This window comes from Kryptolebias marmoratus, linkage group LG18, assembly GCF_001649575.2.
Source record: "Kryptolebias marmoratus isolate JLee-2015 linkage group LG18, ASM164957v2, whole genome shotgun sequence".
NCBI classification, from domain to species: domain Eukaryota; kingdom Metazoa; phylum Chordata; class Actinopteri; order Cyprinodontiformes; family Rivulidae; genus Kryptolebias; species Kryptolebias marmoratus.
In genome coordinates this window covers 15197832-15213756 of record NC_051447.1, presented here as the reverse complement: position 1 = coordinate 15213756, position 15925 = coordinate 15197832, and the positions used below count along the sequence as shown (strand labels likewise).

At 41.4% G+C, this 15925-nt stretch overlaps 1 protein-coding gene across 1 annotated transcript; it reads left to right on the top strand.

Moving 5' to 3' along the window:
* The first annotated feature begins 3838 nt into the window (after window positions 1-3838).
* ifrd1 (interferon-related developmental regulator 1) lies at window positions 3839-9523 on the top strand. The gene is made up of 12 exons (XM_017424792.2): window positions 3839-4062; window positions 5676-5780; window positions 5899-5980; window positions 6070-6194; window positions 7057-7214; window positions 7332-7382; window positions 7627-7805; window positions 7884-7992; window positions 8084-8218; window positions 8417-8545; window positions 8738-8833; window positions 8944-9523. Exons 1-12 carry the CDS (start codon window positions 4032-4034, stop codon window positions 9028-9030), a joined length of 1287 nt encoding a protein of 428 aa, XP_017280281.1. The 5' UTR covers window positions 3839-4031; the 3' UTR covers window positions 9031-9523.
* Window positions 9524-15925: the final 6402 nt, after the last annotated feature.

Below are 15925 nucleotides of genomic sequence, written 5' to 3'. Positions count from 1 at the left end.
ACTTTTACAGCGTAATCACTGGGTGCACATCTGCAACTGGTTAACTTTTAGAATCACCCGTATTCAAGATGGCTGCCACAGCTAATTAATCTTAGCATCCTCAAAAATGGCTGCTTCCAGTCAGTTTTACAGATATTGACCTAAAGGTTTGCTGTGGTAGTAGCTGAAGGTTTTCTCCAATCTATATTTTGAGCACCATACCTTGTACAAGGTGTTTGCTTCAAAACTTGCCCATAACTATTGGAGTAAACGCTATTTGTCTGTTAGCAAAATATCTTCGGAACCACTGGAGATATTTTAATGAAACCTTGAGGAAAGAATCACTGAATATACACCTACAATTAATTACCTTTCGAAGTCAATCCAATTCAAGATGGCCACCACAGCTGATCAACCTCGCCCGCCACAAAAGTGGCGTTATCTCGGTCACGTTATTTTTGAGGTCCGACTCAAACAGCCACGTGACGAAGACGATCTTAGTTTAAAACCCTGGCATGAAGGAACTGCTGGTTTTTTTTTTTGCGTTTTAAGGGAACACTTCTTGTTGTCATTTGGCGGCCCACTTCTTCTTGTTGAGTTCGTTTCTCATCTCCTGTCTCACTGCAACAGGCTTTACCCGATCGAGCTCAGCACGCAGCTCGGGGCCGCATCGTTTATGAATTATTTAATGCAGAAGCCGTGCAAATACAATTAATATTCAGCCATTTTCTGTCTCCCTCGCAGCACTCTGTCGGGAGAGATTGGTATTCCTGTGGCGCTGGGCTGGTCAGGGGGCTTGTGCCCACTGGTGCGACATGCCGGGCATGCTGAGCGAGTCTGGACTGAGCAGGACTGAGCTGCCCTGCTCGCTACGCTGGCCAATTCCTTCCTCCTCCTTCCAAACATCGGTTCATGCACTCTCTTGCATGAGCTGTGTCGTGAAAAACTGTCTGCTACTACCACGCTGAATTTTAAATCTGTATCTGTAAAACTGGGTGAGTTGTAGCCATTTAAGTTGTAGCTCATGTTGATTAGCTGTAGCGGCCATCTTGATTTGGGTTGACTCCAAAACATAATCAGCTGTTCACGGGCAGCCGGCAATTACTGTCTGAGTGTTTCACTGAAATCCATCCAGTGGTTCATGAGATATTTTGCTAACAGACGAACAGGGTCAACTCTAACAGTTTTTGCCAAGGTTTTAGCAAAGATGTCACACAACGTTTTGAGCTCAAAGTATGTATTAGAGACAATGCTCGCCTACTATCACGTGAAATTTTAGCTCAATATCTGTAAGATTTGCTGAGTTATAGCAATTTTTAGTTAGATAAAGTCACTTAGCTGTGGCAGCCATTTTGAATGGGGCTGATTCCAAACGTCGTAGCTGTGCGTGCAATGCTTCATCTCTGAGAATTTCACTCACATCTGCCCTCTGGTTAATGGGATATTTTGCTAACAGTACAGACAAACTAACACACACACACTCAGACATGGGCAAAAACATGATCGCTCCTCCCCTCCCCTCCAGAAGCAAAATGGCTGCTTCGTTTAATGTTTGCGTTGCACCCTCCGGCCCATTAAACGTTTAAAGCTCAGCAGTGAGCTGCGTTCGCTCGCCCAATAAATTATGCATCGCAGAAGCATCTCTGAGCATCTCGCTCGCCACGCTGCAGGAAGCGTGGAGGCTTTGAATTCCAAACAGTGTGGCGCCCCCTAGTGTCGAAGCCAGTTCAAGTTTAATCTGGAAGTCCAAGTCGAGCATTTAATGACAGTACAAGTACTTTTTAACACCTGCAGCCGTGAAAGGTGGGAAAACATTTAGCTGCTCAAGTGTGTCAGTTAGCAAAATATCTTGATGAATTTTAAAGAAACTTTCAGAAAATGTTCACGTATGCAACTACTTGTGGTAATTTTGGAGCCAGTTTGATTCAAGATGGCTGCCAAAAATGGCTACAGCCCCGTCAGTTTTACAGATGTTGAGCTTATATTTGGTGTGGTAGTAGCTGAGAGTCATCCCCAACAATCTGAGCTCAAACAGATCGTGTGAGATCTTTGTTTTAAACGTTGCCACCGTGTGGATGCTGGTTTCATTAGAGAATTTTTTTTCTCATCGTGTCTAAAACCAGATATTCGAAGGCATCGCTCACAAACGCTTCCCGTTCGACTTCACACTCTTCCCGCGGTGCCGCTGCGCCCACTTAACACGCCCTGGCCTCACACGCGGGGGCCCGGCTCATCAATTATTCAGGGCTTGACGCCGCAAACAGAACAGCGGTTCCGCTCGGCCCAAGGGGGCACCGTTCAGCAGCGATCCACCGGAGCACCTGGAGGCCACACTGACGGCACGCTGCGCTCTGGAGAAAGGAGTGAATCCCAGGAGCGCGGGAATGAAGAGGTTCGGGGATGCACTCGTGGAGAAGATATAGGAGTCAGAAGAGCAGAGGACGGAGACGAAAGAACTCAAAACCAAGTTACTGTGCAAGGTTCACTCAAAACTACTGTCCCGTATTGACGTTCACTGAATCAGTTATTAAGTGCTATAAATGCTGAGTCAGCATCCACGCTCCTGTTTTCCTGTTTATATTTCTTCCAGTCATTCAGACTACTTCCACATACTTTGTGCTATTTCAACCATGCATGCATTAAAATGTTCTGCTCAATCAGCAGCAGCGTGCTGTGACTTTTGGAACTTTTACGCTCTTCAACATTTTAAACGTTTTTTTTTTTTTTTAATTCTCCATAGAGTCACATTGAGATCCTATCAGTTCCTTCGAGGACTTTGAAATCTGCCTCAGCGTGCTTGTTTTAACGTCGTCTTTTTATGCTACATTTAGCTTTTAGCTACCATTCTGCTACTTTTAGCTCATAGCTACAGGTTTGCTACTTTTAGCTTTCAGGAAACATTCTGCTCTAATTAGCTTTTATTTAACATTTGCTGCTTTTAGCTAGTTTTTGCTACGCTTAGTTACCATTTAGCTACTTTAAGCTATTAGCTAGTTTTTGCTGCATTTAGCTTTAGTTTCACATTTTGCTACTTTTAACTGATTGCTGCTGCATTTAGCTTTTACAAATGATTTTGCTACTTTAAGATTTCATTTTACTACCTTTAACATTTGGCTGCTTTTTTGCTATTTTTAACATTTAGCTGCCGTTCTGCAACTTTTAGTTTTACTCTTTTCAGCTTTTATCTCTTATTTTGATAGTTTTAGCTTTTAGATACTGTTTTTTTGTTTTTATTTTAGTTCTGTTCTGCTTGTTTTAACTTTGACCATTTAAATTATGGTCCTTTTGAAGTTTTCAGCAGTCATTCAGCTCTCAGCATTTCCACAGTAAACTTAATTTCTTTTGGGTTTTTTTTTTTTGACTAGATTACATCTCAGTTTCCTCTGTGTTAGAAAGCTACACATGAAAGAAAGTCAACAAAATGCGAGGCATCAAATAATTTCATTAAAACTCAAAGATGTTTCGGATTTTGCTGGATTGAAACTTTAACCTGTTAGATAAAAAGCAGCTCTAATATTATAATCTCAAATAAAGCTGTTGCTGTGTGAAACAAGCTGTCATTTTTTTTCTTTCTTACTTGGATATTCATATTTAGATCCAGTTTTCTGAAAACATCTGTAATGTTTAATTAGTTTAATTTAATTTAAGTGTGGCATAAATGGGACTCTCTCACTTTAAGGCTGTGGGAGCCTAATATGGTCACTTCTTTTCACCAAAACAATGAAATGAAAAGAAGCCACTTCCCTATACACTGCGTCACGCGCCAAAAACACGCAAAGCTCCTTCCTATTCCGTGATTGGTCAGAGATACCGGGAAACTTCCTCGTGACATGTCTGCCGGTATAAATACTGCGAGCGGCTCTCCGACTGCGCAGCACTGGCGTATGAGAGGAAAATGTATCGTCTCGGCCAACAGTCTATCGCTAAGATCGCCTTCGATTTCTTTTTATCTACTGTGCCACGGGAACATTTTCACTTTACCAGACAATACAATAAAAGCTGGTCGTGTATTGGCTGATTTTGGATCAAATTGTACCTAAACTTGCACGAAAATGCCAAGGACCAAGAAGAAGAAAAGCAGGGGTAAGTCCACGCGCGCCCGCAACGCTTTGGCCTTGCTTCCGTGACGGTAGTTGTAGTTCTTTTGGCCTTGCCAGTGTATTGAGTTGAATTCAACGTGTTTCAAATACGAACTACAATCTTTGAAAACCGGCTTACGTGTACACAACCTGACAAGCCATTGTCTCGCCGAGCATTGCTGTTCTCTGTGAACGACACAGCTTGAAATATGTTCATATTTTAATAATTATAAGCCATTTTTATTTACATTAGAAACCTTTAATAGTTACTAACGCGACAAGCTAATGTTAGCCACTTCCGACCAAATGGAACACGCCGTTGCTAGATCAACATTATATAAATACATTTTTTTTCTCTTTAACAGTAGCACCTTTTTTACAAATAACTGTAGCCTCCATACATGCGTACTTCTGTTTTTTTATTTCTTGTGGGTATAAACAATGATACATCTGTATCGTGAGGTAGTATTCTCTCCAGTTTAACCCCAATAAAGTGGCTTTACCGTTTATTTGTCATAACTAGCATGTACTGACGTTATACTCGTATGTAACGTGGATATTTGTTTTTATATGTGGGTTATGACGGCATGTTTGTAATGCGGAAACCCACTGAAAGAGGACATTTTGTACTCCATGAACCGGGATAGCCACAGTGGAGAGGCGCCGCCCGGTTCTCAGAAATCAGCTGTTGAAGGGGGAAAAGCCCACGTCTACAGCAACTACTGTAAACACAGATTAAACATCTGCTAAGTGGATAACATATGAGCGTTTTTAGCCTGTTGTCTCCTACGGCGTTATGTCAGGGCATTAATAAAAAGAGGAAAAATCACGTTTAGCTGCAATGATAAGCTAACAAACATGTCTTCCATAGAAGTAAATTTAGGTCATGGTGGCAGAAAAGCCTGTTGGCTCTGGTCTAATCTGGTCTGGTTTCATTGCAGTTTGGCTACCACCTGTAGAATAAAATCTCCCCGAGTGTTCTCATTCCCTCAACAAAGAGAAATTACAAACCGGATCTTAAGTAATTGTTCAGAACCATTCATTAGGGTGTTAAAGAGGGTTGACTCTTATAGTTGTTGTTTAAGTTTGAAGCAAATATCTTGCACAACGTGTAGAGTTCAGAGTATGTGTTGTACACGACTCTCAGCTACCACCCCTCCGAACTTTAGCTCCGTTTCTGTAAAACTGACCAACTTGCAGTAATGCTTGCCTTGTAGCCATCTTGAATTGGTTCAACTCCTAAACTTAGAGGTTCAGCCAATAAGTTTGAGTTTTTTTGTTTTGTGGTTCATGGGGTATTTACATAACAAACAAAATGCCATAGATGTCTGTTTATTTTGAGAACTACTGCATTTACTGGAGTTACTTGGTAGGACGCTCATTCTTTTTAGGTGACCTGTGTCTGTTCAACCCGACAACCGCTCTGCTGTTTGCACAGGCATCTAAAAGTCAGTTGACCCTGACTGTTCCCTACGAAGCACCTGATTAGATAACTGCGGCAATATATACGGCTGCAATACCTGCGCCGCGTCTGCTTGGGTTACATAATGAATTTGCTCCGTGCTTTTGTGATGTTCCGTTGAAGCCACTTCTGCACTCATGAAGCTGTGTTTTCAGGGGGCCAGCATGGAGCTGTGCAGCCTTTCAGCGACGAGGATGCCTCCATTGAGACCCTCAGTCATTGCAGCAGCTTCAGTGACACAACCAGCGTAGCAGACGAAGGTGGGTTTGTGAGCTTGTCGCAAGCTGTCTGTCGATGTGTGAGTTTCGAATAAACGTGCATGTGCGCTCCTGAGAGAACTCGACGAGTCTTGAATTGATTTATTTTTTTATTTTTTAGGTGGCGAGGCCAGTGAGGACGCAGCCCAGGAGGATTTTCAGTACAAGCTGAAAGGGTTCATAGACAGCACTGTGGATAAGAGGTAACGTTCGTCCTGATCTAACTTTTCTTGGATGTTTTTAAATGACCTCACTGAACTATTAAGTGGTAATAAAATGTTTGTCTCCTTAGTGCCAAGACGAGACAGGGAGCTTTGGACGGGCTTAAGACGGCAATGGCCACACGGATCCTGTATGAGTTCATCTCAGAGAGAAGGATGACCATCACAGACAGCATTGAACGCTGTCTTAAGAAAGGTATTAGAGGCTATACTTCGGTCCCAATCAAGACTTAATTATATTTGGTCAACAATAAGTCCTTTAAATAAAAAAATAAGGATCAGCCAATAGAAGTGTCGATCTTCCACTTGCATTATTTTTGCAACTTTTTCTGTGGACACAGGTGTTTTGTAATCACAGAATCTTAGGAATAGTTCTTTATCCTTCTTTCAAGCAGACTGAATGATCATCGCCACCCATGATGATACTTAAGGAACAATAAGAGCCAAACTCTGTTAGCGTAGGCTTCAGATGGTGCTGCTTTTAAAAATGTCGTCAAAGCAACTTTATTTTTGTTTTTTTTTTTTAATTAAAAAATTGCTATCGCCTGGAGATTTTCCACAGTGGCTTTCATCTTGTCTGTGTTATAACTGGTCATTGGGCTGAGCTGCTGTTTAGTCTGGCACAGAGAGGAGTAAATGGGTTGTTTATTATTATTCTTTTTTTTTGCTACTATCTGGCCTGAATAATAAATCTGTATCAGTTCATGTCACTGCTTTAGCATCTGTGGCCTCCATACAGTATGTTTGGGGTCGGCTGGGCAGTTTGGATCTTTTACTGCCCGGTGGTGGAGAAAACTGCAATTGGTGCTCTTCTTTATTTTACAAACCTGTACGTCCCGACTGGTGCCATATTTCGGCTGCTGTATGAAAGTTGTATTGATCGTATTGGATTGGGACATGCCTGCTACTCGTATTCCTCAATGAAAAATCCCTTTGGCGGTACTCTAATCCAATACTTTCGATTGGCTCCGGAGATCCCTACTATCAATGCGTTTCCATCAATTTGGCGGCCGTCACGCCGTGGCAATAATACGTCTGCCTGTTTCTCCCTCGATCAGGCAAAGGTGAGGAGCAGCGAGCGGCAGCTTCTTTAGCCTGCCTGCTGTGCATCCAGCTGGGCTCAGGAATAGAGAGCGAGGAGGTGTTCAAGACCCTGAAGCCCATCTTTAAAAACATCCTGGCAGATGGATCGGCCAACATACAAGCCAGACAAGCTGTGAGTAGGAAAATCTTTGGCGTACTGCTGCTGAAGAATGTGAAACCTCCACCTGTGACGTTCAGAATTTTCCCCTGGTCTCAGCTGAAATCCGTTTATCTTTTTTGCGTTTAATAGGTGGCGACAAGTCTGGGGCTCTGCACTCTTGTTGCAGAGGATGACATCTTGGTAAGCTCTTAATCACTTTTGGCGTCTTGTTTGTGCTTTGACACATACGAGCCTGAAGGCAATCAGCTGTGGTGTTACTGTGACAGCCTTGTCAGATGTGGATTTATTTATTTTTTTAACTCCTTGTCAGTGTTGACAATTATAGTCTGTAGCATTAACAGTGGAGTTCAAACATTCCTCCATTTTTTTTTTTTAAATGTGTGATTTATTGATTGAGATATTTTTATATGATCCCTGCTTCCAGGATGTGCAGGCCACGATGGAATGCTTTGAGAACCTGTTCACCCGGTCCTACGCGAGGGCCGACGGTACCTGTCCATCGATCAGTCCGCAGACGAGCCAGCTCCACATCAACGCCCTGCTGTCCTGGGCGCTGCTGCTCACCATCTGCTCAGCCAATCAGCTCAAAGACATCCTGCATAAGTAAGATCCTGTCCAGCTTTTTTTTTTTTTTTTAATTGCCGAAGCTCTGTTGTTTCATACTTGTGTTTCGTTGTGCAGACACCTGTCCAAACTGCAGAGGTTGCTGGAAAGTGATGACGTCAACATGAGGATTGCTGCGGGGGAGACCATTGCTCTGCTTTTTGAGCTGGCCAGGGACATCGAGCCGGTGAGTTCACACCCGTGCCGGAAAGAAATGGCCAAAAAAACAAAACAAAACAGTGGCAGTTTAAAACACGAATGTAACTTCTTTCCATCAGGAGTTTGAATTCGACGGCTGGGATGAGCTGTGTGAGAAGCTGAACGCGTTGGCTACAGACTGCAACAAACACAGAGCCAAGACCGACAAGAGGAAGCAGCGGTCCGTGTTCAGGGACGTCCTCAAGGCTGTCGAGGTGAGTCCTTTTTGTTGCCTGGTTTTTAATATTGGATTTTGAGGCTTTAAAGTTTCTGCCTCTTATTATCCAGGATCTCCAAAGAGTGAACCAAAGAAATATTGAACATTTAAAGATGAAGCATCTGTGTTCCCAGAATTGTAGTTATCTGTGGCAATTTTATTTTTTTTCCTTACCTGCCTGAATGTTTTTCCCCAGGAGGGAGATTTCCAAACCGAGACAATTCGCTTCGGAACGGAGCGCATGACCATCGACAGTTGGGTCAGAAAGAGGACCTACGATACTTTCAGAGAGTTTGTGGGCTCTGGAATGAACTACCACCTGCAGGTAAATATCTCATTAATGTTAATGAAACTCAAATAAATCATTTTACACACATCTTTAACTGGTTAACTTTTATAATCTGTCCTATTCAAGATGGCTGTCATAGCTAACTGACGTGGCGAACGCAAAATGGCTAATTTAGGTATGTTTTTGAGTTAAATGAAGTAACTTCCTCCCCTCTCTTCTTCGAACCAGGCGAATGAGTTCATCAGAGACGTGTTTGAACTGGGACCACCCATTTTGGTTGATTCAGCTACAATGAAGGCCATGAAAATTTCCCGCTTTGAAAGGGTAAGTGTGCATAAAACTGCAACTAATTTTTTTTTTTTTTTCCTTATTTTTCTTCTTGAACGTGTCTCGGTGAAACCATTTCTAACCGCGGTCCCTTTTTTGTTTTCCAGCATCTCCATAACTCGGCCGCGTTCAAGGCTCGGACCAAGGCCAGGAGCAAGTTCAGAGACAAGAGGGTGGACGTGGGAGAGTTTTAATTTCTTTTTTTTTTTTTTTTACTTTTATTAGGCTATTTATTAGGTTTCCTTTCTTTTTAGATAACCTGCCACTACTTGGTGTTGCTGTAATCGTCTATTTCTACAGTCTATAGTAAATCTTCACCTTCTGTAAACGTAGAATAGTTCTGTCTCAGCAGAGTGGCCACAAACAGGATGTTTTTCTGTCCCTGACCAACAGGAAGTGAGTGTTTAGGGTGACTAAAGCTAGAAAACATTGATGTTGTACATATTTCTGTATTTTCTCATATTGACAGATATTCCTCTTTTTTTTTTCTTTTTTCCCTTAACATTTTCATTAATTTATAATATTTTTGTCCTTATATTTGTGTTTAAATACAATTGTGACTAACCCTCCAGACTTAAGTTGCACTACTTGGGTAGGTTGGAGTATTTATGAAGAATCTTGGTGAATATTGACTTCAGTTGTTCTGTTATTGGAAAGAATGGTGAAATAAACACTGAAATGCAACGACCTGATGTTGCCGTTCTTTCTATAGTAATTCTAAACTTGACGAGTGGTTAAGTTATGTTGAATTTCTAAACTGTAAGACATGGCCTAAAGCTAAACTTCACTTTTATTTGTTTCTCTCTACCTGCCTGTTTGAGACAATATATACAATACCCACATGTCAGTGAGGATATTTTAGCTGAAACTACAGCAGCACCTTTATTTCATCAAACTCAAAACTACTGGAATACAGGACATAAAGGTCCAATGAAATCTCCCACAACCACCAGGTACGACTCAGCTGCTGCGTTTATAGAGCAATAAAGTTTGCATCAAACTACAGGAAATGACACGCAGTCACTTGGTGACCTGTCAACGTGTACTAGTGGGGGGATACTGACCTGTTCAGTGGTCCCATGCCTACAGAGGAAAATGAAACCAAAAGCTCATACAGTAAACTGCTTCTTTGTTTGGTTTTTTGCAGGAAAGGTCCTGCATAGACAATTTCAACTAACATAAAAAAAAATCAAATTACTGAACAGACTTGGTCAGAAATGGGTTTATACTGCATCTATTATATACTATCAGATATTCGAACCTAGGTTTGTGGAATTACTTTGGATAATTTCCACTTTCCTTAAAGCTTGAAATGACATAAAAGCAACATTCAAGGCTTTTAAATAAGTCAATCACATTTATTCTGACTCTAAAGATGTTTATAACAAAACGTGTTTAAAAATTACACTTAGTCACATCTTGAAATATTTTGGATACAATTCAAGGGGAAAATAATTTTCAGCTGTGCCTTTTGGTTGTTTAGCTCAGTTTGGCATCAACAGCTGAACTGTAAACCACAGAATGGAATAAATAAATCCCCGAGGGCCATTTTCACTAAGCATGAACCTTTTGGTCAAGTTTTCTTTAGTTCCTTAAAAATCAGTGTCAAAACACGATTACTGTTAGACAAAGTAGTCTCAGAAACAACTGATTAACTTAAAGATGGCAGCCACAGCTAAGTCACCTCAGCAAACACAAAAATGGCTGTGCCTCAGTCAACTTTACAGATATTGAGTTAAAATTTGTCGCTGAGGGTGATCCCCAACACAAACTCTGAGTGCTAAAAGCTCACAGCAGATGTTTCAAGATTTTGCACGCGAGCTGGCGGGTGATATGCATTCCTTCACAGAATGCTTGTTTCCTTCTTTTCCTGCAGTGTTCAGTTTAAAAGAGAAGAGTGATGTCACTACATTCGGCACAAAAAGGTGAATTGTATAAAAACAAACTATGGATGCATAATTAAATTAATTTTTTATAGGTTCATTTTAAGATAATGTGTTTTTTCTAAAGGCTGGTGCCAAAAGATACTATTTGTATTTGTTCTACCTTCAAAGAGGGAAATAAAAGAGTTTATTTACACCCAACAGAGGCTGAGCAGCATTCAGGTTTTATTTGATTAGATTAATTATTAACCGTTTAGGAAGCTGCTATCCCACAAACCCCACCTCTAAACCTATTAATGCAAAACTTTCATTGAAGCCGCCTTAACTCTGATTAGTTAGTGTTCAAGTCGTCTTGTCAAACTCTTTCAGTCAATTGAAACCAAATTCCCCTCCCTCTGCAGGACCTCGGTGGAGATAAACATTATCATTTGATTGGATCGGCCTTATCTCAGCACCTACAGGCCGGCAGGTGAGAGGGGAATGTGAAGGGAGTTAATAGACCATTGTTGTTATTCACAGCTCATCACGGTCCTGTAGCGCACAAATAAAAAATAAAAAAAAACACTAAAGAAATAGTTCCGATCTTTTGAAACATGGAAAGGCTTGGAACGGTTAGTATCTCAGTTTGGAGAAAGAGGTTTTAAAGATTTAAAGATTTGATTTATGCAATTATTTACATACAATTCTGGGATTTAAAAAAAATTTTTTTGTATTGCACAAGTAACAGCAGTGGCAGCTAGCTGTAGCATTTGTGGTGCACTTCCAGAATAACCCAGTTTCTACGGAACTCCTTTTTCAAAGTCCCAATCAAAAGGTTAACAAAAAGAGCAAGAAGGCTGAGAGGTTTGTTTAATAATTTGATTTATTTCTCTACAATCTTGAGTTTAGAGGACATTTTCACTCGTTTGTGTTTTTTTTTTTTTTGTTGTGTCCTCATTGAGAAAGGACGGCGTGGAACAAAGTGGCATAAAATATGTCCTTGTGCTGTGTGAGTAATAAACACATGGGTGTATTACAGGAAGAACACAATGAGCTCAGAGGTAGTATTTAAGAAAGCACTCATTAGCTCTTATTGCTGTGTGGCTAAACCGATTGTTGTTGTTTGGGGCTATTAAATTTGATTGCTATGGAAGTTGGGCTTCTGCTAATTGACCTTTCAAGGCAACGGATTTAATTGCAATGTCCCTTTTTTTGTTGACGTCATCATGCGTCAGTAGATGCGTTCCGATGTCAAAATATTTAACTTTATTTTACAACCTCATAGAGATACACTGAAATCTTCTCAGTTCCTTCAAACACGTGGTTCTTGTTGAAATCTGGTTCAGCATACTTGCTCCATTTCTCTACGTTTAGCTACTGTTTTGCGACTCTTAGCTAACCTTTTGTTGATTTTTAGCTAGCATTTTGGTACTTTAAGTTAGCCTTTTGCTACTTTTAGCTTTCAGTTAGACTTTGGATACTTTTGGCTCGACTTTTGCGACTTTACGTTGACCTAGCATTTTGCCACTTTCGAACTTTAGCTAACATCTTTCTACTTTAAGCTAGTCTTTTTCTTATTTTAGCTTCTAGCTCCCTTACTGCTACATTTAGCTTTAGCTAGCGCTTTGCTGCTTTTAGCTAGCATTTTGCTACTTTTAGTTAGTGTTTTGTTACTTTTAAGTAGCCCTTTTCTACTTTTACCTTCTAACTAGTCTTGACACTTCCTCTAGATCAAATACTTTTAGTTTAACCTTTGCTATTTTAACTTGAAGCTAGCATTTTGCCACTTTTATCTTTTAGCTAACATTATCTACTTTTAGCTTGCCTTTTCCTTCTTTTAGCTTCTAGCTACCTTACTGCTACATTTAGCTTTTAGCTAGCCTTTTGCTACTTTTGACTTTTAGCGAGTGACCTCCAGGCTCCTTTTAGCTCATTTTAGCTTTAACAAGAGTTTGAGCTCCTTCAGTAAATTTCAGCCGAGTCATTCAGCACCCGGCAGGTGTCTTCCTTCTGCTTCCTCCCCGTAGCAAAGCGTGCACAGTAGCTTTCACGGTGAAAAATGGCCGGCGAGATTATCAGCACTCCGTCACTGAATGGATGTTGTGTGTTCTCTCCATCCCCAAGACGCCAAAGGGCTTGTTGCTTGTGTGTGATAAAATGGCTGTGGCGTCCGACGACTGCATAAAAATACAGCACATCAAGAGGATTATCTATCCTGCCCTGTCACCTGAAGTAAATGCGGTACACTGAAGATTCCTCAAAATGATTTGTGCTTTGAATTTATAGCGGCGGCTCTTATGTTTTACTGGGTTTTTTTGACAGCAGCTGAGATGAGTTGACTGTTGAAGAAACCCCATTCAGCAGTTTTTTTTTTGTTCTGCTCCCCGTTCCCCCCTCTGGTCGGTCTCCAGAGGGAACGCCGTCTTATATCAGATCAGCCGTGGAATAATTAGATCGCTGTGGAGGTGAGGAGGCGGCACGGATACTTTGATGGAATTCGCCGCCACAAAAGGAACACGATGACCCCCGGAGACAAGCGGCGAACGTGAGCGTGTCGGCTTGTTGAGATGGGTTTTATCGAACCCGCCCATTGTTTGGTTCTGGCTTGCAGCTTTTGTTTTACCTTTGTAAAAATACAAAACATGTTATCTTCGTGAAAACAGACCGCACTGTGTCAAATGTACACATCTCCACTAAAGTTCACGGAGAAAATAAATCATCCTGTTGTGTTCGTTCAACGAGTTTTGACGACCATCCCAACATGTCTGATTATAAATCCATGGTAATATATGATCACCTGATGCTAGGACAGATCTTCTCAGCAGCTTACTGTGTGGATTTTGTTGGCCCTGAAGGCATCATGATAACATTTCCAGCTGGGGTTCTTTGAACAGCCTCAGCAGGGCCCTCTTCCTCATCACTGGTTTGTTCCACATTGGTTGGTTTTTGGTTTGATTCTTTTTTTTTTTGTCGTCTTCAACGTCTGACACTTTCTCCTCTATAGCGTCTTCCACGTCGGGTTCCTGGTTTCTCTCCTCGTCTCCAGTCACGTCCGAGATATGATCCAGAGCCACGGTAATTTAAGGTTTGGTCACTGTGCTGCCACAGAATAAACTCTGAGAAAGTCCGCAAAAGAAAACTGATTATGCCAGAGCTGAGATCAACTGTCTATAAATAATTGAACCAGTGTTCTAATTATCTGTGGGAATGTCAACACATGCGGTAATCGTGGGGGAAGGATTTTGTTTGGAAAAGAGTCAAGTGGGAGGAAATATTCTGTTAGGAAAAAAGAAGTTCCTGTTGGGGAAAAACTAATGTGGGAAGAAAAAATGTTAGAAAAATTATTCACGTGGGGGAAAAGATTCTGTTAGGGAAAGATTTCTGTGGGGGTTGTGTTCTGTGTGTGTGTGTCCACTCCAAAACAAACATCTAAGGTGTGTGAAAGGAATTACGTCCATCTGCCAAAGTAAATGAACACACCTCATGTGTACAAACGGTAAAAAAACCACACCCAAAATTACTGAAAACTATTAAAATGTATTTGTTTAGATGTCCTGTGTGGACAGTCATCACGTTTCATGGCAATCAGATAAACAGAGCATTTTTTTTAGAGGAAAAGAAAAAACTCTAAAATGGTCAGAAGTCATCAAACCACAGTAGTTCCAAGAAAAATATGATGTCTGCAAACTGAGCACAACTCAGAGCTCACAGTGGGTGAGCAATGACTTTATTTTACTTTTTGTACTTATACGCTTTGTATGTTTACTGAATAGGGACTGATTACTTTATAGAGTCGAGCCTGACTTCTTTAATCTACATTATCCTGACCTACTCAGGGGAGAAAAAGGAGAAGACAAAGAATGCAAAGTAATGGTATTAGAGGTTTCAAAAGTCATTAACTTTTATTTTTATTTTAGCTTGGGTGACATTCTAAGTGAATATAAAGAGATTAAAGACTAATTTTAACTATATATTAGAGTTTGCTTCTGCCTGAGCCAATTACAAGCACAATTTTGTGAGTTAAAAACCCCTCCGTGAGTCCATGAAGCTCAAAACAAAAAGGCAGTGATGTTATCCCGTAAATCAAGTAAAAGCTGTCCTAAAACTTCATCTGTCACCATAAAACACTGGAATTCTGCTTTGCTGTAAAGATGAGGTGCTAATGTCAGCATATTATGTCTTATTTTTTGGTTTATAATGCTGTCAACATAAGTTAAAAGCGCCCCGCCATCCAAAGGCCCACGCCAAGGCGAGTGTAATTTAACATTTCACCAGGTGGTGGCAGCTTTTCATCATTCGCCGTCAGCTCTATCACTTGCAGTGACATTAATCACCCGTGCTATAAAAAAAAAAAGAGAGCTAATAACGCTGAGTGTCATTCTGAAGGAAAACACGAAGAATGTCATTGAATCACACAGAAATATACATTATGTTTGATTTGAATGGGTTTGGATGACATTATTAATGCTTTTCCCCCGTTCCCAGGCCTAATTCAGACATTTCTGTTCATACTCTGGATAGAAAACTAGACATTCTGGGGGTTTTACGGGTCACAACTAGGTGAAATTAGAGACTGAAATCCTTGCATCTCATTCATCTTTCAGCCCAACAGAGCAAATCCAATGTCACACTGTGAAAAAGCTGACACCATATGGAATGTGGTTGTAGACTTGAAATAAAGTCAAGCGATACAAATTTGTCGTGCTGGGCGCAGATGCGTTGCAGCCCCCCACCACCACCACACACACACACGCCGTGTGACTCACAGCTACTGTACACTCACACATAAACGTGCATTACTTACAAGTGCACATGCAAACACTGTTACACTCCTGCTCTCCCTGGAAAGCCGTCGCTCTCCCTCTCTTTCTGCCACGAACCCCCAGCTTTCTTCCTGCTGCCTCCTGCACACTCACAACCCCACCCCCCCCATGCTGCAGTGACGAGCGCAGACCCCTGTCAGGGATGACAACTGCTCGCCGGATGATGCCACGGAGAGGAGGCGAGAGGCCATAGTTAGGGGGACGACGCCGTCTCGGCGTGGGGCAGAGTCATACATCCATTTACGAATTCAGCTCAGACACTACCATCTTTGATGCTGCATCTTCGACTGCTACGAAGCCAGCGTGTGACCTTCTCTCTTGTCGTTATATAGTCTACACGCCTGAAATTTAAATACACACCTAATGTGTAAAGCTGAGAAAGGCAGGTTTAGCTCCTTCACTAC

What these genes read in the sequence shown, in the direction of transcription:
- ifrd1 (XM_017424792.2), top strand. Translation starts at nt 4,032, where the DNA reads ATGCCAAGGACCAAGAAGAAGAAAAGCAGGG. An exon ending in ACATACAAGCCAGACAAGCT is followed by an intron (nt 7,215 to 7,331) that starts GTGAGTAGGAAA and finishes TGCGTTTAATAG; the next exon opens with GTGGCGACAAGTCTGGGGCT. An exon ending in TGGCCAGGGACATCGAGCCG is followed by an intron (nt 7,993 to 8,083) that starts GTGAGTTCACAC and finishes TCTTTCCATCAG; the next exon opens with GAGTTTGAATTCGACGGCTG.